Consider the following 16003-nt stretch of genomic DNA (forward strand, 5'->3'; position numbering starts at 1 on the left):
CTCTGCATACAAGTTAAATAGGCAAGGCGACAGTATACAGCCTTGCCGAACTCCTTTCTCAATTTTGAACCAGTCAGTGATTCCATGTTCAGTTCTCACTGTTGCTTCTTGACCTGCATATAAATTTCTCAAGAGACAAATAAGATGCTCTGGTATTCCCATCTCTTTAAGAACTTGCCACAATTTGTTGTGCTCCACACAATCAAAGGCTTTAGCATAGTCAATGAAGCAGAAGTAGACGTTCTTCTGGTACTCCCTAGCTTTCTCCATGATCCAGCGTATGTTGGCAATTTGATCTCTAGTTCCTCTGCCTCTTCGAAATCCTGCCTGTACTTCTGGAAGTTCTCGGTCCACATATTGCTGGAGCCTAGCTTGTAGGATTTTGAGCATAACTTTGCTAGCATGAGAAATTAGTGCAATGGTGCGGTAGTTTGAACATTCTTTGGCATTGCCCTTCTTTGGGATTGGAATGTAAACTGACCTTTTCCAATCCTGTGGCCATTGTTGAGTTTTCCAAATTTGCTGGCATATTGAGTGTAGCACTTTTACTGCATCGTCCTTTAAGATTTTGAATAGTTCAACTGGAATGCTGTCACTACCACTAGCTTTATTGTTGCTCAGACTTCCTAAGGCACATTTGACTTCACATTCCAGGATGTCTGGCTCCAGGTAACTACCCCATTGTGGTCATCAGGGATGTTAAGCTCGCTCTTGTATAGTTCTTCTGTATAATTTTGCCACCTTTGTTTGATCTCTTCTGCTTCTGTGAGGTCCCTACCATTTTGGTCCCTTATCATACCCATCTTTGCATGAAACGTTCTCTTCATATCTCCAATTTTCTTGAAAAGATCTCTGGTCCTCCCCATTCTATTGTTTTCTTCTATTTGCTTGCACTGTTCATTTAAGAAGGCATTCTTATCTCTTCTAGCTTTTCTCTGGAATTCTGCATTCAATTGGGTGTATCTTTCTCTTTCTCCCTTGCCTTTCACTTCCCTTCTCTCCTTAGCTATTTGTAAAGCTTCCTCAGACAGCCATTTTGATTTCTTGCATTTCTTTTTCTTTGGGATGGTTTTAGTTGCTACCTCTTGTACAATGTTGCGAACCTCCGTCCATAGTTCTTCAGGCACTCTGTCTATCAGATCTAATTCCTTAAATCTATTTGTCACCTCCACTGTGTATTCGTCGGGGATATGATTTAGTTCATACCTGAGTGGCCTAGTGCTTTTCCCTACTTTCTTCAATTTAAGCTTAAATTTTGCAACAAGAAGCTCATGATCTGAACCACAATCAGCTCCTGGTTTTGTTTTTATTGACTGGATAGAACTTTTCCATCTTTGGCTGCAGAGCACATAGTCAATCTGATTTCTGTGTTGACCGTCTGGTGATGTCCATGTGTAGAGTAGTCTCTTGGGTTGCTGGAAAAGAGTGTTTGCTATGACCATTGTATTCTCTTGACAAAATTCTACCAGCCTGTGCCCTGCTTCATTTTGTACTCCAAGGCCAAACTTGCCTGTTATCCCGGTTATCTTTTGGCTTCCTACTTTAGCATTCCAATCCCCCATGATGATAAGCACATCATTTTTGGGCGTTGCTTCTAGAAGGTGTTGTAGGGCTTCATAGAACTGATCAACTTCATCCTCTTCAGCAGCAGTGGTTGGGGCGTAGACCTGGATCACTGTGATGTTGAATGGTTTGCCTTGGATTCGTACTGAGATCATTCTGTCATTTTGGGGATTGTATCCCAAGACTGCTTTTCCTACTCTCTTATTGATTATGAAGGCTACTCCATTTCTTCTGCGAGATTCTTGTCCACAGTAGTATACCTGATGGTCATCTGAATTAAATTCACCCATTCCTGTCCATTTTAGTTCACTGATTCCTAAAATGTCGATGTTCAGTCTTCTCATTTCTTGTTTAACCACGTCCAGCTTGCCTTGATTCATGGATCTGACGTTCCAGGTTCCTATGGAATAAAAATCTTTACAGCATCGGACTGTCTTTTCGCCACCAGTTACTTCCACAACTGAGCGTCCTTTCGGCTTTGGCCCAGCCGCTTCATTCATTCTGGCGCTACTCGTACTAGCCATCTGCTCATCCCCAGTAGCATATTGGACACCTTCCGACCTGAGGGGCTCATCTTCCAGCGTCATATCGTTATGCCTATTGGAACTGTCCATAGAGTTTACATGGCAAAGATACTGGAGTGGTTTGCCATTTCCTTCTCCAGTGGATCACCTTTTGTCATAGCTCTCAGCTATGACCTGTCCGTCTTGGGTGGCCCTGCACGGCATAGCTCATAGCTTCACTGAACTACGCAAGCCCCCTTGCCACAACAAGGCAGCGATCCTTGAAGGGGGAATGGCCTATGCCTACATGCAATAAAATCTGACTTGACTTAACCAAGGTCACTTAGTTTTCAGCATGTGGAGGACAAGGGAATCAAATACTGCTCATCAGATTAGAAGCCACTACTCTTAACCACTACACCAAGTTAGCTGCAGGCTGGGTGGGGGGAGTATTGAAAGGGAGCATGGACAGCTTCGAGCTCATTATATTTTTGGCACAACAGGCTTTACTGCTAGTAGTCTAATCCTAAACAGAGTTACTTTTTTCTAAATTCATTTAAAGTCAATTGGGTTTGCACCGTTAGGCTGCAAATCCATTTGAGAATAAATCCTATTAATGTCAGTGGGATTTACTTCCAAACAAAAATACACATAGGCTCAGCTAGTTAGTAATGTAAATGCCACTCTTAAGGTTTGTATTTTATAGAGGTGTGCAGGCAGAACTTTGTGTTTCATACCTACATTTATGGATGTAAGTTATGGCCCCTTATTAATATCCTCTCTTCCTGCTGTTGCTGCTGGGAAGACAGGGTTGTGGGCCTCTGAACTCTAAGGCTTCTCTGTATTTCAGGCTTACCCCTTTACAGCAAGCCAATGGTCTATTAGCCTGTGGGCTGGGGACCATATGTCACTCTTTAAATAACTAACCAGTTATGAAAGTAGAAAAACCAGTGAGGGAATGGGGACTATTCAGTTTTTTGCAGAGTATGCCACATGTAGGATTATCTACTCATCCTTACCATAGTTCCTCTATATATTATGGAAATGGCCATCTGAGTGGTCCTGTCTGGGTGCTGTCTGGACAGGAACCTCCTGTCCTGCCAGTGCTTCCCATCCAGCAGTCCGGCCCCTGGAGCGCCCGCCTCCTTGAGCCACGTGCCCAGAAGCTTCCTGGCCGGCGAGGAGGGTGCATCCATGGCTCCCAGGTAGCTCTGTCTCAGAGGGGGGCTTGCCCTAGCTGCTACAAGGCTTTGGGAACCGAATGGAAGTGGACACAGGGCAGCGGGGAGGATTTCCTTCCATTCAGCCCCCAAAGCCCTATTGCTGCCTCAGAGATGCAGTGAGAGGGCTTTGGGGGCTGAAGGGATGTGGCCATGGGGTGGGGTGGGGAGAGGATTCTCTTCCCTTTGGGCTGCAAAGCCCTCTCACCATTTCACAGATCCGGTGATAGGGCTTTCCTACCCAAAGGGAAGACTTTTAAAGCCCATTTCAAAAGTGGGGTTTGATACTAGTATAATATAAAGTTACTTGTGTGAAAAGAAAAAAAAATGGCAATTTGAAGTGAACAGAGGGGGTCCCCTCCATCGGATGTTGATACATTATTGGAATCAGTTCTCAATACATGAATTATGTTTAGGATTTATATTCAGGATCCACACAAATCTCTTCTGTCCATAAATAGGGTTAGGGTCTTTTTGGAGGACGTCCTCTTTTTTGTTGTTGTTGTCCATGCTGTTTTAGTTTTGGTAACCCTATCCATGAAATATCTCTTTAAATTACATTTAGTAATACACACAATATTTGGGAGCTCTCCTGAGCATGTAGAGAATGTAGCAATCTTCTGCCTTTCCTCTTTCAGTTCAAGGACCAGGGAAATAGCCAGCAGTTCCTCTTTTGATGTGTGCGTGCTGAAGATTAGTCTGATCATTGTTCTTCATCTGTATTTATTTATGAAATGATGCTCATAATTGTACTCATTTTTAGGATTCTCCTAGGATTCTTTCATGTTATTTCTGTACCAAGGTGGGCTTTAAATGAATACTGTTATCAGAATCAGACATATATTTGCATATAAAAAAAACTTTTATCTCTCCTGATCAAGATTAAAATATTTACATGAGTGTTTGGAAGCAGATAGGAGATTTCTTTGAACTTTTTTAAAAATGAAAAATTACAGATATTCCTTTTTTTAAGATAGTTTGTTTATTCTAATAAGCCAGAAGGTCTCAGAACTAGATAATGAAAGGCATTAGATGCATGCTACCATAACAGCCATATGGGAGAGATGGATTCATTATGGGAAATCATGAAATTTGAATAGTCAAAGTCTGGTTTTGTTTTCCTTTGTTTCAAAAAGTATCTATATCACAGTTTTAATTCTCAGTACATAGATGGCATCCCAGGGAACCTAAAAGTGCAGTCATTGATATAAACCATGACTAATGCCTTCTTACCATTGACACTTTCAAAAGATTTGAGTGAGATTCTTTCAGAAGGGATGCAATAATGCCACTTTGTTTCTTTCACATAATCCTTCACATTTAAAATGACAACCCTATGCTTTTCTGTCCAACAGGCTTATTCATGATAGAACTCTTGCTTTGTAACTCTTAATATTCCTTTTGGGGCTTGGATTCTATGCCTTCTGCTTGTACTATACCATTTTCTTTTACAGAAGCAGCAAATGTGTGCTGCACATTGTGTTCTTCTGCTATTAAGAGATTTTGTTCAAGCAGGATCAGCATTTTTCAGTGAACCCAAAAGTAATTAGCACTATTGGGATATGCTGTACAGGGAATGTTTGCCTTCAGGACAGATGAAAGAAGAGGTGCACAAACAGAAAACTTAGGATCCAAGGCATGATTTTTAAAACTTATATCAATAGTCAAATGGCTTAGTTTCACATTACTTAAGTTTGCATAAAGTTGATTGTTTGAGAGATTAGATTGTAGAGTGCACAAAATCTAATTTTCCTTGACAGATTCAAGAAACATTCTCAACTGATAAGCATGTGGAAAGTGCTTCCATAAATGACCTTGGAGGAGGATGATCTTGAAGAAAGGAATTGAAAAGTCCCAGTGCTTGAGCAGAACTACTTATAGAGCACTTTGCATTCTGCTTGTTATGCCTGGGCCATTCCAATATCAATCGTATCTATTCAAAATAATGGCTGAGAGTCAACACTGACTACTTCCTGCTTAGTAAAGTTGTAGTGACAGGTTAAAGCATATCCATAGAATTTGTATATTGAGTGTTTGACACAAAATAATGGACACTGTGAGCCTAGTATGTTTGATTTCAGTGTGCATTGTTTGCGACGATTCCAGCTTCACTAGGCTGTATATCGGAAACATAAGGAGATTCTACAGTATTTTCATCTAATGGCTGTTCAAACACTTCAGGAATGGGTAGAACTCACAAATTAGAACTAGAACTTTTGCACCATCCTATATGCCTGTTCTGCCTTTTCCTGTGGGGGATCAATGCTGATTAGGATCAGGCAAAGTAGAGCTTTTTCCTCCTTGACAAAGATGGAATCTGAGGGCCATTCCACACCTGATAAAACAAGTGAAATGCTCATCTTATGCAGATGCCATATTTTTGGCATTTTGCACGATGTCACTAACATCCAGCATCCAAGCAGCAAACGGGTAGCTACCTTCTCCATTTTAAAGCACTAGCTGGGGAATCACATGAAGTGAATTCCCCAAACTATGTAGCATGAGCTAGAGGAGAGCAAGCCACATGCCAGGGAAATGTGCGGAGCCAAAGTCTCCGCCTTTAGTTCCCAGCCTTGCACATGCCACCCTCTCCCTTCTCCCGGGGACAGGTTTCTTTTTTAAGCAAACTGCCTGGAGCAACAAATAGGCTTTAAATTGTTCAGGCAAAGCAAAAAAAAAAAAATCCCCTCCCAGTTAAAATACAAAGCATGCCCTCTCTAAATTCCCTCCCCCCCCCCCCCCGCAAAAAAAAAATTGGGGCTCAAGATTAATTTTTAAAAGATTCAAGGCTCATGATTCCAAAAGGGGTGGAATTTTTAAAAAGGACTATGCATCTATGATTAGATTCATAGATGTCTCAACAGAGAAGATTTGCTTTAAAAATTAGCTGGCTTCGTGGGCCCCTTAAAACATGGAGAAAACATGAATGGCTGCCTGGCTTTCTTCCACCATTTCAAGCAGGGGTGCGGGATGATAAAAAGTGCAAGAAGGAGGCAGAAGAAATTGAGAGAGCCAGAAGGTGAGGAATGGCCAGAGGTGCGTTATTTTTCAGTGTTACGCCATTTAGCTGGTGAGGCCTCTGCAGGCCCTGGTGGCCATTTTCGGTGCAGTATTGGGGAGCAGCCGCAGGGACTCTATATCTTTCCCTGCCACCCCAAAAAGGCTCGCTGGGGAGGCTCCTCCAACAGGCCTCAGTCTGTTTGCCTCTCCCCCCGCCCACCAACTCTGGGGAGCCACACAATGCTGCCATGCTCAGCTTTGCCAGGGGCTGCTCCAGTCTGTCTCCTCCGTGCCTTGCCTCCACTTCCTTCTGTGTTCTGCTGCCCAGCTCTGCAGCTGCCCAGCCACGCCCTCGGCAACCCTCGCAAAGGTGATCCGGTCATGGATGGGCAGGCGACAGACTCGGCCCTCCCTCCCTCCGTCCTGCTCCAGTCCACCTTCAGAGTCAAAGAGGGGGCTCTGTCTTGCCCAGGTTGGTTTCTCTCCTCCATCTGTTTTTGGTTCCCAGGGTGAAGTAAAAAGTCTGGCGAAGACAAGAGTGCTCTTGAGTATAAGCAGAGGGCAGAGTACCAAACCCTACTGGCCCTGTGTGTGTGTGTTTCTATGTAGGCTATTGGTGATCCTATGTCATCAAAGGAGGATGGCCAGCATGGATTTGACAGCCTTCCTGGATGGTGGTGGTGGTGGTGGTTGTGGGGAAAGGGAGTTCCCACCAGTGCTCCCCGCTGCTCCAAAAAGGCTTTTCTTTCCCCCACTCCTGGCCTGCCTGGGGTAAGAGTCTCCCTAGCATACACACACACACACACACACACACACACACACACACAAATATGTATATGTATGTGTGTGTGTGTGTATATATATGTGTGTGTGTGTGTGTGTGTGTGTATCTGTGTGTGTGTATGTGTATGTATGTATATGTATATATATATATCTGTGTGTGTGTGTGTGTATGTATGTATGTATATGTATGTATGTGTATATTTCTCCCCAACATCTTCTTCATTATAATTTTCAAGACTTTTTCTATAAATTAAAAGTCTATTTTATTTATTTGTTTATTTGTTTTTTGCCTGCTTATTTGTTTATTTATTTTATATACTGCCAACCCCAGCCAAGCAGCTCAAGGTGTACATCATCATTATAAAATAAAGTACAAAGATTAAAAGCCAAACGCACAACCACTCCACCCCATCCCACCCCACCCCACCTCATCCTCTCCTCCCTGTCCTGTAATGCAAAGGACTGTCCATGCCAACACCCACCTTAGGGTGCAATAAGGAGGAAGGACCCAAACCATATTCCACCACCTGGCCTCAACAGAATGCCTGGTGGAAGAGCTGAAAAATAAATATTTTTGTTTAGATTCTATACTTCTGCAATTTAATATTATACGCATTACAATACATTAATATACTATTTTAACTGTTTCTCATTCTAAGTCTGTCTCCTTTTTACATAATAAACTCTATACCTCTCCACACATTTTGAAATTGATGTTGTTCTCAGATAGGTTGCTAATTTCACCATTACTGCATAGTTGGCAGGTTTATTTTCCCTGTCTTCTAAGCTTGTCTGATTTTTCATTTTGCTTCATATATAATTCTACCCAGTGTCATTATGTATTCATAATCCAGATGTAGGTTGTTGAAACCAAGAGCCATCCCTAACACACAGCGAGTTCTAGATACTCTCTAAGGCAGTGGTCCCCAACCCCTGGTCCGGAGACCGGTATCGGTCCGTCGATCATTCGATACCGGGCCACAGCTCCTCCTCGTCCTCTTCCCTGGCTGCTGCCTTGGTGGCTGCCCTGCCACTCTTCAACTGGCTAACCTTTGGTGCTCTCCGGCGGCCGCCATGGCTGGGGCTCCCCCTCGGCATGGCACTGCGCAGCTGCTTCTGGCAGCGCTCCCAGCAGGCGGTGGGAAATCAGGTGCTGCAGCCGGAAAGCAAGTGGAGCAGGGGCTCCGCCGGCGGCGGCTTCCATCGGCAAAAGACTACCCCCCCAGGCCCCAGTAAAATTGTCAAGTGTTGACCAGTCCCCGGTGATAAAAAGGTTGGGGACCACTGCTCTAAGGCATTGTAGTAGATGCCTCAAAATGAATTTTTTTTTGTACTGACATTTTTGGTTTATATCCACATGTAGGTAAGCAAAAATAGTAGTTTTTAAAATCTTTTTGCAGGACTTCAAGCTATTTTTTCTGTGTCAGAATAGTCTTTGAAGAAGACTTGATCTTTGAATTGTAGGTTTAGTTGAAGCTGTCATTCCATAGAATCTTTATTCTCGTGCAAAGACAAACTGTGTGTCTAGTAACTGAAACATGATTAAGGTTATTTTGAAATGGAAAGCAGAAAATTAAACTGTCATTCTCTATATTCTTTTCTATTAATTACATAAATTACAGGGTACAGGTACCAGTACAGCCTGCATGTGGTTTAAATTGCTTAAAATTTTGCGATGTTTTTGTAGATTCTTCTTGTATGAAATGTGCTTTTATTTTAAACATTTTTAAAAGTGTTAAAATTAAAAGTGAACATAAATGTGGAAAATCACTTGAAAACATCTGTAGGCACTTCTCAGTTAATCAACATTTGGCTCAAGAATGCTTGACATTTTTTGCAGGCAATTTAATCTTTAAACCATATTGAACAATGCTAAGAACAATAATAAGAATCAAGTCAGTTTCTAATTAAAATGATAAAATATTCGTATTTACTGGAGAACATTGAAAGTTAAAATTATGTGTCTCTGGGCTGCCCACCTGCTCAGCACGTCCCCCAGGATCCCCTCTCCACACAAACCCAAGGCAGTAGCCACCCACCCAGAAGCTCCCATACATATAACAACAGCAGTTCTGGTGACTCTCCTGGCTGCCTTCCCTCCAACAACACACCATGAGCAGCGGTGAGTCTCTTGTCAGCTCCAACCCAACCTCACTGCCTACCTGCAGTTTAAGTGCCTCAGTGTAAGAGCAGACAAATCTTGGCATCTTTTTAATGTCAGTCCATGAATTGAATTTGCTACAAATGGGGGTCAAATGTTGCTATTTGATATCTAGATTCCTGCCCATAGCTACCATTGCTTTCCTCTGCATAGGACTTCCTTGATGGTCTTCCATCCATGTAGTAAACTGGGCTGACCCTGCTTAGTTTTCAAGATCTAATACATTCAGGCTAGCCTAGGATATGTAGGTCAGGGCTCTTCCTTTTTCACAGGGGGAAGGGCTATTTGTGCCAAGCATTAGGGATTAGAAGTGAATATAGACTCAAGAAATCTATGGAAAAATGAGTTAGCCCGTGATTTTACAAATTGTAAGGATTACAACATGTACCAATTCTGTTTGCTAAGCAGTTGCAGCCAACGATAGGAAATAATAAATTGGCATAGCTGAGGGTCATTTTTATGATGAGAAGTGAGCTATTACCAGCAAATTGATTTTGCCATTTAAAATATGTATACTTTAATCATCAGTGATGGCATTACTGAATGAAGGAACAAAAAGGAACATGTATAATAGCTTTAAAGTTCCTTGTCTAGTGTACCCCTACTAATCAGCTAATTTAGGGGGTTCTTTCTTCTGTGAAGTTGTCAGTTGCTATTATCCTGCCTTTTGCAGCTCCTATTCAAGTTAATAGATATTTGGGGCATGGAAGACAAAAAGCTATTAGACAACAAACAAAAGCCTTGCATATGTTAAATCTCACTGGTGATTAGTTTCTTCTTTGCTAAAATATAATAACATTTTGCAACATTCTTTTCTGTTTTGTAATTAAATCAGTGAAACAATAAAAGGAGCCATCTTGAAACAAGGCTAAAAGCCATCTACAGTATTCTGTTTCCCACATAGACTTCTGAGAAACCCAGAAGTGGGGCATAAAGGATCTCCATTGCTGTAACCCACCCCCTCCCGCAAACTGTTTCAGCTTTTTGTAACTTTTCATAACTGAAGACTAGGGATGTGCAAAAATCATTTTGGGAGGTAAGGGTATATTGGACCTGAAAAATATCAGTATTCCCAAACCCCAAATACTAATATGGTATTTGGATTCAGGTTTTTTTTTCCAGGCTTACATATTTTGGGGGTCCACTATTCCCTGGGGGGGAGTTGTTTTTAAAGGTACAGGAACCAAAATTGCAATGGACCTGTTGACCTCCATTCCTTTAAATAAATCTCAAGTTTCAAGTTGCTTGGACCATAGAATTTAAATTTATGGCCCCCTGAAAAGAGTGCTCCCAACTATTCTCCACTATTTTTTTGGGAGGGGAAAAAATCTGCAAGCTGCTTCTAGGAAAAAAGCCATGCCTACAAGGAGCAATTACTGTGAACAAGCATCAGGTCCAGGAGAACCACTGCAGAATTTAGTAATCTCAGCAGAACCATGAGCTAGTATGCCAAGCCAAACAGAACCTGAATCAAACCAGTCAATCTCTGCAATACAAACTGAAGGTTTTGGTGGTGGGGTTTGCAAGCCCAGCAGAATCCATTCCACTATGGCAACACCATCTTAACAGAACTGATCCAGCACTTGATTTTTAAAAAGCATTTTTTAACTCTTATTGTTGCAGAAACATTTTTCTGTGATCTAACATAAATTTCTGGTGTAGTTGGCACTGTCCAAATGTTGCTATCTAGATCAATTCATGTTTCAAATTTATACTTTTGCTATATGTATTCTTTGCAAATTTAAACAATGTGATAATACGTTATTTGATTATTAACCATTTTGTCCCTTACCCCTTCTTTTTTTCTTTTGCAGCTGTGACTCGGAAAACAGGTACCTTGGTAATCCACTCAGGGGAACATGTTACTGTAAGTATTAATTTGTTTCATTATTCACTGGTGTTGCTTGTGGTTTAATATATTTGCTAATTTATCACTTCTGACTGCAAACTGGGTACCATCCAATAATGTATTATTTTTAATGTGCTACATCAGGAAATCAAAATAACTCCTGAGTCAGATATAATACTAAGCCTTATAAAAGTTATTCCAGCCAACCTCGCAGGATTACTATGAGGATAAAATGGGATAACACTGTACAGTGCCCTGCACTGCTTGGGGAAAGGTGATATAATAATATGATAAACACAATCCACATCTTATTCAGTGTTGCAATAGCCACGTGAGAGAAGTTATTATGATTCCCAATGAAAAGGAGTCAAGACTGAGGGAGACTGAGAAAGCTTGCTGATCTAGGATTTGAAGCAGTTTCTTAGTTGGGGTTTTACTGCCCTTCTGAATGCCACTTAGCATATAAACTTAAGACATGGTGAGTCTGAATAGGGATTAATATAACTTTTCATGATTTTATTATTAGTGCCTGTTATTAACAAATCGAGCTTTAGGAATAGACTTTTAGTATCTGTTATTTACACATCAAGCTTAAATAATAGATTTTAAGTTTAGACTATTTTTCCTAGGTGCTGATATTTTTTTGATCCAGCCTATTGCACTTTGCAGCCTGCATATTTTATTTATTTATTGTTGCATTTCTAGCTTGCCACTGTACAGAGACTCATGATAGGTTACAGTATATAAAACCCCATAAAATTCCATAAAATTTCCAATAACCATCAGACCACCAAAAGCCCCCACTAAAGATTTGCATAAAAAATCTCCCACCCCCCCAACCTCACAGCAGTCTACCCTAGGATGGAGTGCACAAGATATTAGTGCGTAGCCTGAGGATGGGCTTTGTTGTTATTAACCCTGACTTCAACCGAAGACCTGGCAGAAGAGCTCCATCTTACAGGCCCTGAGATGAGGATACTTTTTCATAGATTAACATTTTTAATTACTCTAGATGTTGGCAAATGAGGTTGCCAAGAAAAAGTATTAAAAAGACCGTTCATGTCGGAATTGTAAAAGAATGCACATTATGTTATGCAAGTTTCTCAGATGTCGTGACTTTAACAGCAAAACCTGGGTTTGTAGTTGCCTGTAGATCTTTGAAAGATGACAATGAGAGCTAAATATGATTCAAAACAATCTGTTATCTCTCTGCAGACATTCTGTGTTTGTGAAGATTTATTTTGTCCTCTAAATATAAATACAGCCAAATTTAAATGTTTTGAAAACAATAAGACTTGTACAAGCTAGACACTTCCAAGGAGGATTTTAGTATTCTGTGGTAGCATGGCTTCATAAATCTTTTTTGATCTGAAACAAATTGTGTCATATCAAGCTAGCCTTTCACCTTTAAAGAACCAAGCTATTTGTCTGATGCCAGGTTTTTAAAATATTGTAAAGATTTTATGGTTTTGGATTGATGTCATCCTCCAGCTCTCTTGTTGATTCTGACTTAACGTCAGGATAAATTCATTATTTAAAAAATGAATTTCCATTCTGTGCTGATGCCTCATTAACTTAGAGGCTTTGTTTCCTTGATGTTAACTCTTCAGCCTTAAGAACAGACCATGTTACACTGATTTCTGGGGGGTAGTTGTATGGTAGAACCCTCAGGGTGGATTTCATTGACTTAATGGGCTACTGCTCTGTTTTAAGAGCTTTAAGTGCTGAAAGCTAATTTGATTCTTTATTTCTCTTTCACCCATTATGTACTTTGAATTCACAGATAATTTAGGGACTGAAGATATCCATTCCTATTAAGTAATAGTATAGCAGGCACTCTTAAATTCTGTAGTATTAAAAAGAAACTGTGGATGTTATATCTATGAAGTGTATGAAGTATGCTGTGGTCATATTTCATGCATTTTTGGCTATGATCAACAGACAAAATGCATCTGCTCCCCTGTTGTATCCTCATACTACACTTCCTAAGAACATCTATATGAATGTGGTATGCTCTTGCGTACACATTGCCATCTATAGGTGCCCATTTAAGCAGAAGGATGGATGATTTCTGATCTGTTCTGAAGAGTCCGCTGAAGGGCTTTATAAAGAGTCCCCAAGGGATTTATAAAGATGCAATGGCATGCAGGGGAATGGGGGAAATTAACAGAAGGTGAATTCCATAAACTTGTTCAATTCATGGAAGTTTTAGCTTCAGCCTGTTGTACCTTGCAGCCTACATGTTTAGTCAGAAGACCCACAATGTTTAATGAGAATAAGATTGGGAACAACTGGCAGTTAGGTATTTTCTTCATATTCCTTTTCTTCATCTTCCTTTTAAACAGAGTTTCATGCTTAGTTTAAGGAACTATTACCTAACTTCTTACAAATTAGATCCTGTTAAAACTGATGGATTTTTCCCCTCACAGGTCACTAAAATAAAATTTTGTTTGCATTACTTTTATTATGGCAGTTGTCATACTGGTAGGTGGACCCTTACTGTTTTAATTTAATGAAATGAGAATATTATGAATCAAAATTCTGATTTAGATTAAAACATAAACCCAGAATCAATTTCCAAACTCACAGGCGGGGAGTTTTAGTAATCTAATAAGTAAGTGGATCTGTGAAACAGACTTCATTCATTCATTCATTCATTCATTCATTCATTCATTCGCCGCCCGCTCTCCCCGAAGCTCAGGGTGGTTCACATAAAACAAAACTAATACCAATAACTTAGATTAACAATAATGAAGTAACATAGAACAGTAGAAAAATATGGAAAACATTCAGTTAACATACTGATAGCCCAGTAGGTTCAGCAGAATTATAGTGGATGCCATAGGAGGGAGGATCAGGGGGAGGGCCCTTGGGAAGTGGTGGTTCAGGTCGACGTCAACCAGATGCCTGGTTCAGGAGCTTTCCTTTTGTAGGCCCTGTGGAATTGTTCAGGTTCTGTCAGGGCTCTGATACCCTCTGGGTGTTCGTTACACCAGGTGGGGGGGCAGGATAGAGAAAGCTGTGGCCCTGGTTAAGGGCAAGTGAGCTTCCCTGGGGCCAGGGATCACCAGAAATTTGGAAGTGCTAAAGCATAAGGCTCTTTGGGGGGTGTAAGCAAAGAGGTGATCCCTCAGTTACACTGGGCCCAGACTGTGTATGGCCTTAAAGATGATTACCTTAAGTCTAACCTGAAATACAACCAGAAGCCAGTGCAGCTGCTGGAGGATGGGCTGAATGTGGAACCTCCAAGAAGTTGCTGTGAGTACCCTGGCGTTCTGGACTAGTTGTAGTTTCCGGATCAAAGTCAAAGGTAGGCCTGCATAGAGTGAATTGCAGAACTCTAGCCTAGAGGTGACCGTCAGCAAAGCTGGCTGCACCCTGATTGGCCCTGCCCTTGCAGCTCCCGCCCTCCGTCCCTGGACTCTAGCCTCTTTGCTCTCAGACGCGTGTCAGTGCCTGGAGCCAGCAACAGGTAAGGCGAGAGGGCCCTGGGCAAAGGGTCATGGTGGAGGGCTTGCCTCTTGGCCTGCTAGGCTGGGCCTGCTAACGAGGGCCTCCTGGCCTGCTAACGAGGGCCTCCTGGCCTACTGACTGCCTGCTAAGGAGCTCTGTCCCAGACCTGCTAACAAGCTGGCCAGCCCCCACCCGCCCCACTTGATCCGGATGCGAGCTATGGCCCAAAACCACCTTAAGCTGCCTGGCCGGGGGCCAGAGGAGTGGACCCTTTCAAGGCCCGTTTTTAGGAACGGGCTTTGAAGCTAGTAATGAAATAAAAATAGTATACTACATCACACAAACTATATTTCACAATTAGAGAATAAGCATTCCCCCCATTCTTCTTCCAGTTCTCCCCTTTGCCACTGGGAAGTGGTCACCCACAACATACCCTTAGGGAGGTGTTCACCTTTCAAGAGCTGGGGTCAATCCTTAAATCTTAAAGCTTTTAACTATGCACAACAAAATACAGGTACTAGATTACAACTGGTACACACCTATCTGCAAGATGTAGTTGGTGGTGGGAGAGGTCTCCAAGCTCTGATAGGTGGGATTGCTTCACTGGCCTTGACTGAAAGTCTGGGGGAATAGCTTCATTTTGCAGGCCCGTGGAACTGTTTTAGTAATGGCAGGGCCCTGATCTCTTCTGGGAGTTCATTTCACGATTTGGGGCCAAGACAGAGAAAGCCCTGGCCCTGGTTGAGGTCAGACGAGCCTCCCTGGTTAGGGATTGTCAGCTTGTTGGTAACTTTAGTGCATAGTGTCCTTTGGGGGGGGGGAATAGGTGGAGAAGCAGTTCCTCAAGTACTCAGGGCCCAGACTGCATGTGGCCTTGAAGGTAATTACCAGAACTTTAAGCCTGTTCCAGTATTCAACTTGTAACCAGTGTAGCTGTTGGAGTGCAGGCTGGATGCAGACGTTCCAAGGCCTTCCAAGGTGTTCTCATAAGAACCAATTGTAGTTTCTGGGTGGGATAAGGGTAGGTCTGCATAAAGTGAGTTACAATATGTAACCATACAGTTGAATTACAAAAATAATGATGGCAAAATATATTCATTTAAATGAATGAATTCTCTCTACACTGAAACCTATTGAAAACAATGACCTTAAAGCTTGTTAGTGGATTGTGGAGTTTGGAGAGTACTTAACAAGCATTATTTTTCAGATGTTGAAAAGTCTTCATACAAAAAAGCTTGCCAATTTCATTAAAGTTGACAGTCAAAGAGCACTTTATGGGAAACAATGCTCTTCTGAAGCCTTCCCCACTATTTATGAAAATTTTGCCTTTTCCAACCCAGGCATTATCTGAAAATACTCTTCTCAACATGTGCCTTCCAAGTTTCCATTGCAATCAATGTGGTTTAAATGCACTTTTGACTGGCTCACGCTCAATCAATTTGCACCCCATCTGGATTCATGTCAGTCTTTG

The 16003-nt window shown here is 41.7% G+C and overlaps 1 protein-coding gene across 3 annotated transcripts in view; it reads left to right on the forward strand.

Annotated features, from left to right (window-relative positions):
- ATRNL1 (attractin like 1) overlaps nt 1–16003 on the forward strand; it is a 627115-nt gene that overhangs the window by 219430 nt on the left and 391682 nt on the right. For all 3 annotated transcript variants that reach the window (XM_077349871.1, XM_077349872.1, XM_077349870.1), the window contains exon 21: nt 11045–11097. In XM_077349871.1, coding sequence (XP_077205986.1) covers nt 11045–11097 — 53 coding nt within the window. The remainder of the gene's footprint in view (nt 1–11044; nt 11098–16003) is intronic.

This window comes from Paroedura picta, chromosome 8, assembly GCF_049243985.1.
Source record: "Paroedura picta isolate Pp20150507F chromosome 8, Ppicta_v3.0, whole genome shotgun sequence".
NCBI lineage: Eukaryota > Metazoa > Chordata > Lepidosauria > Squamata > Gekkonidae > Paroedura > Paroedura picta.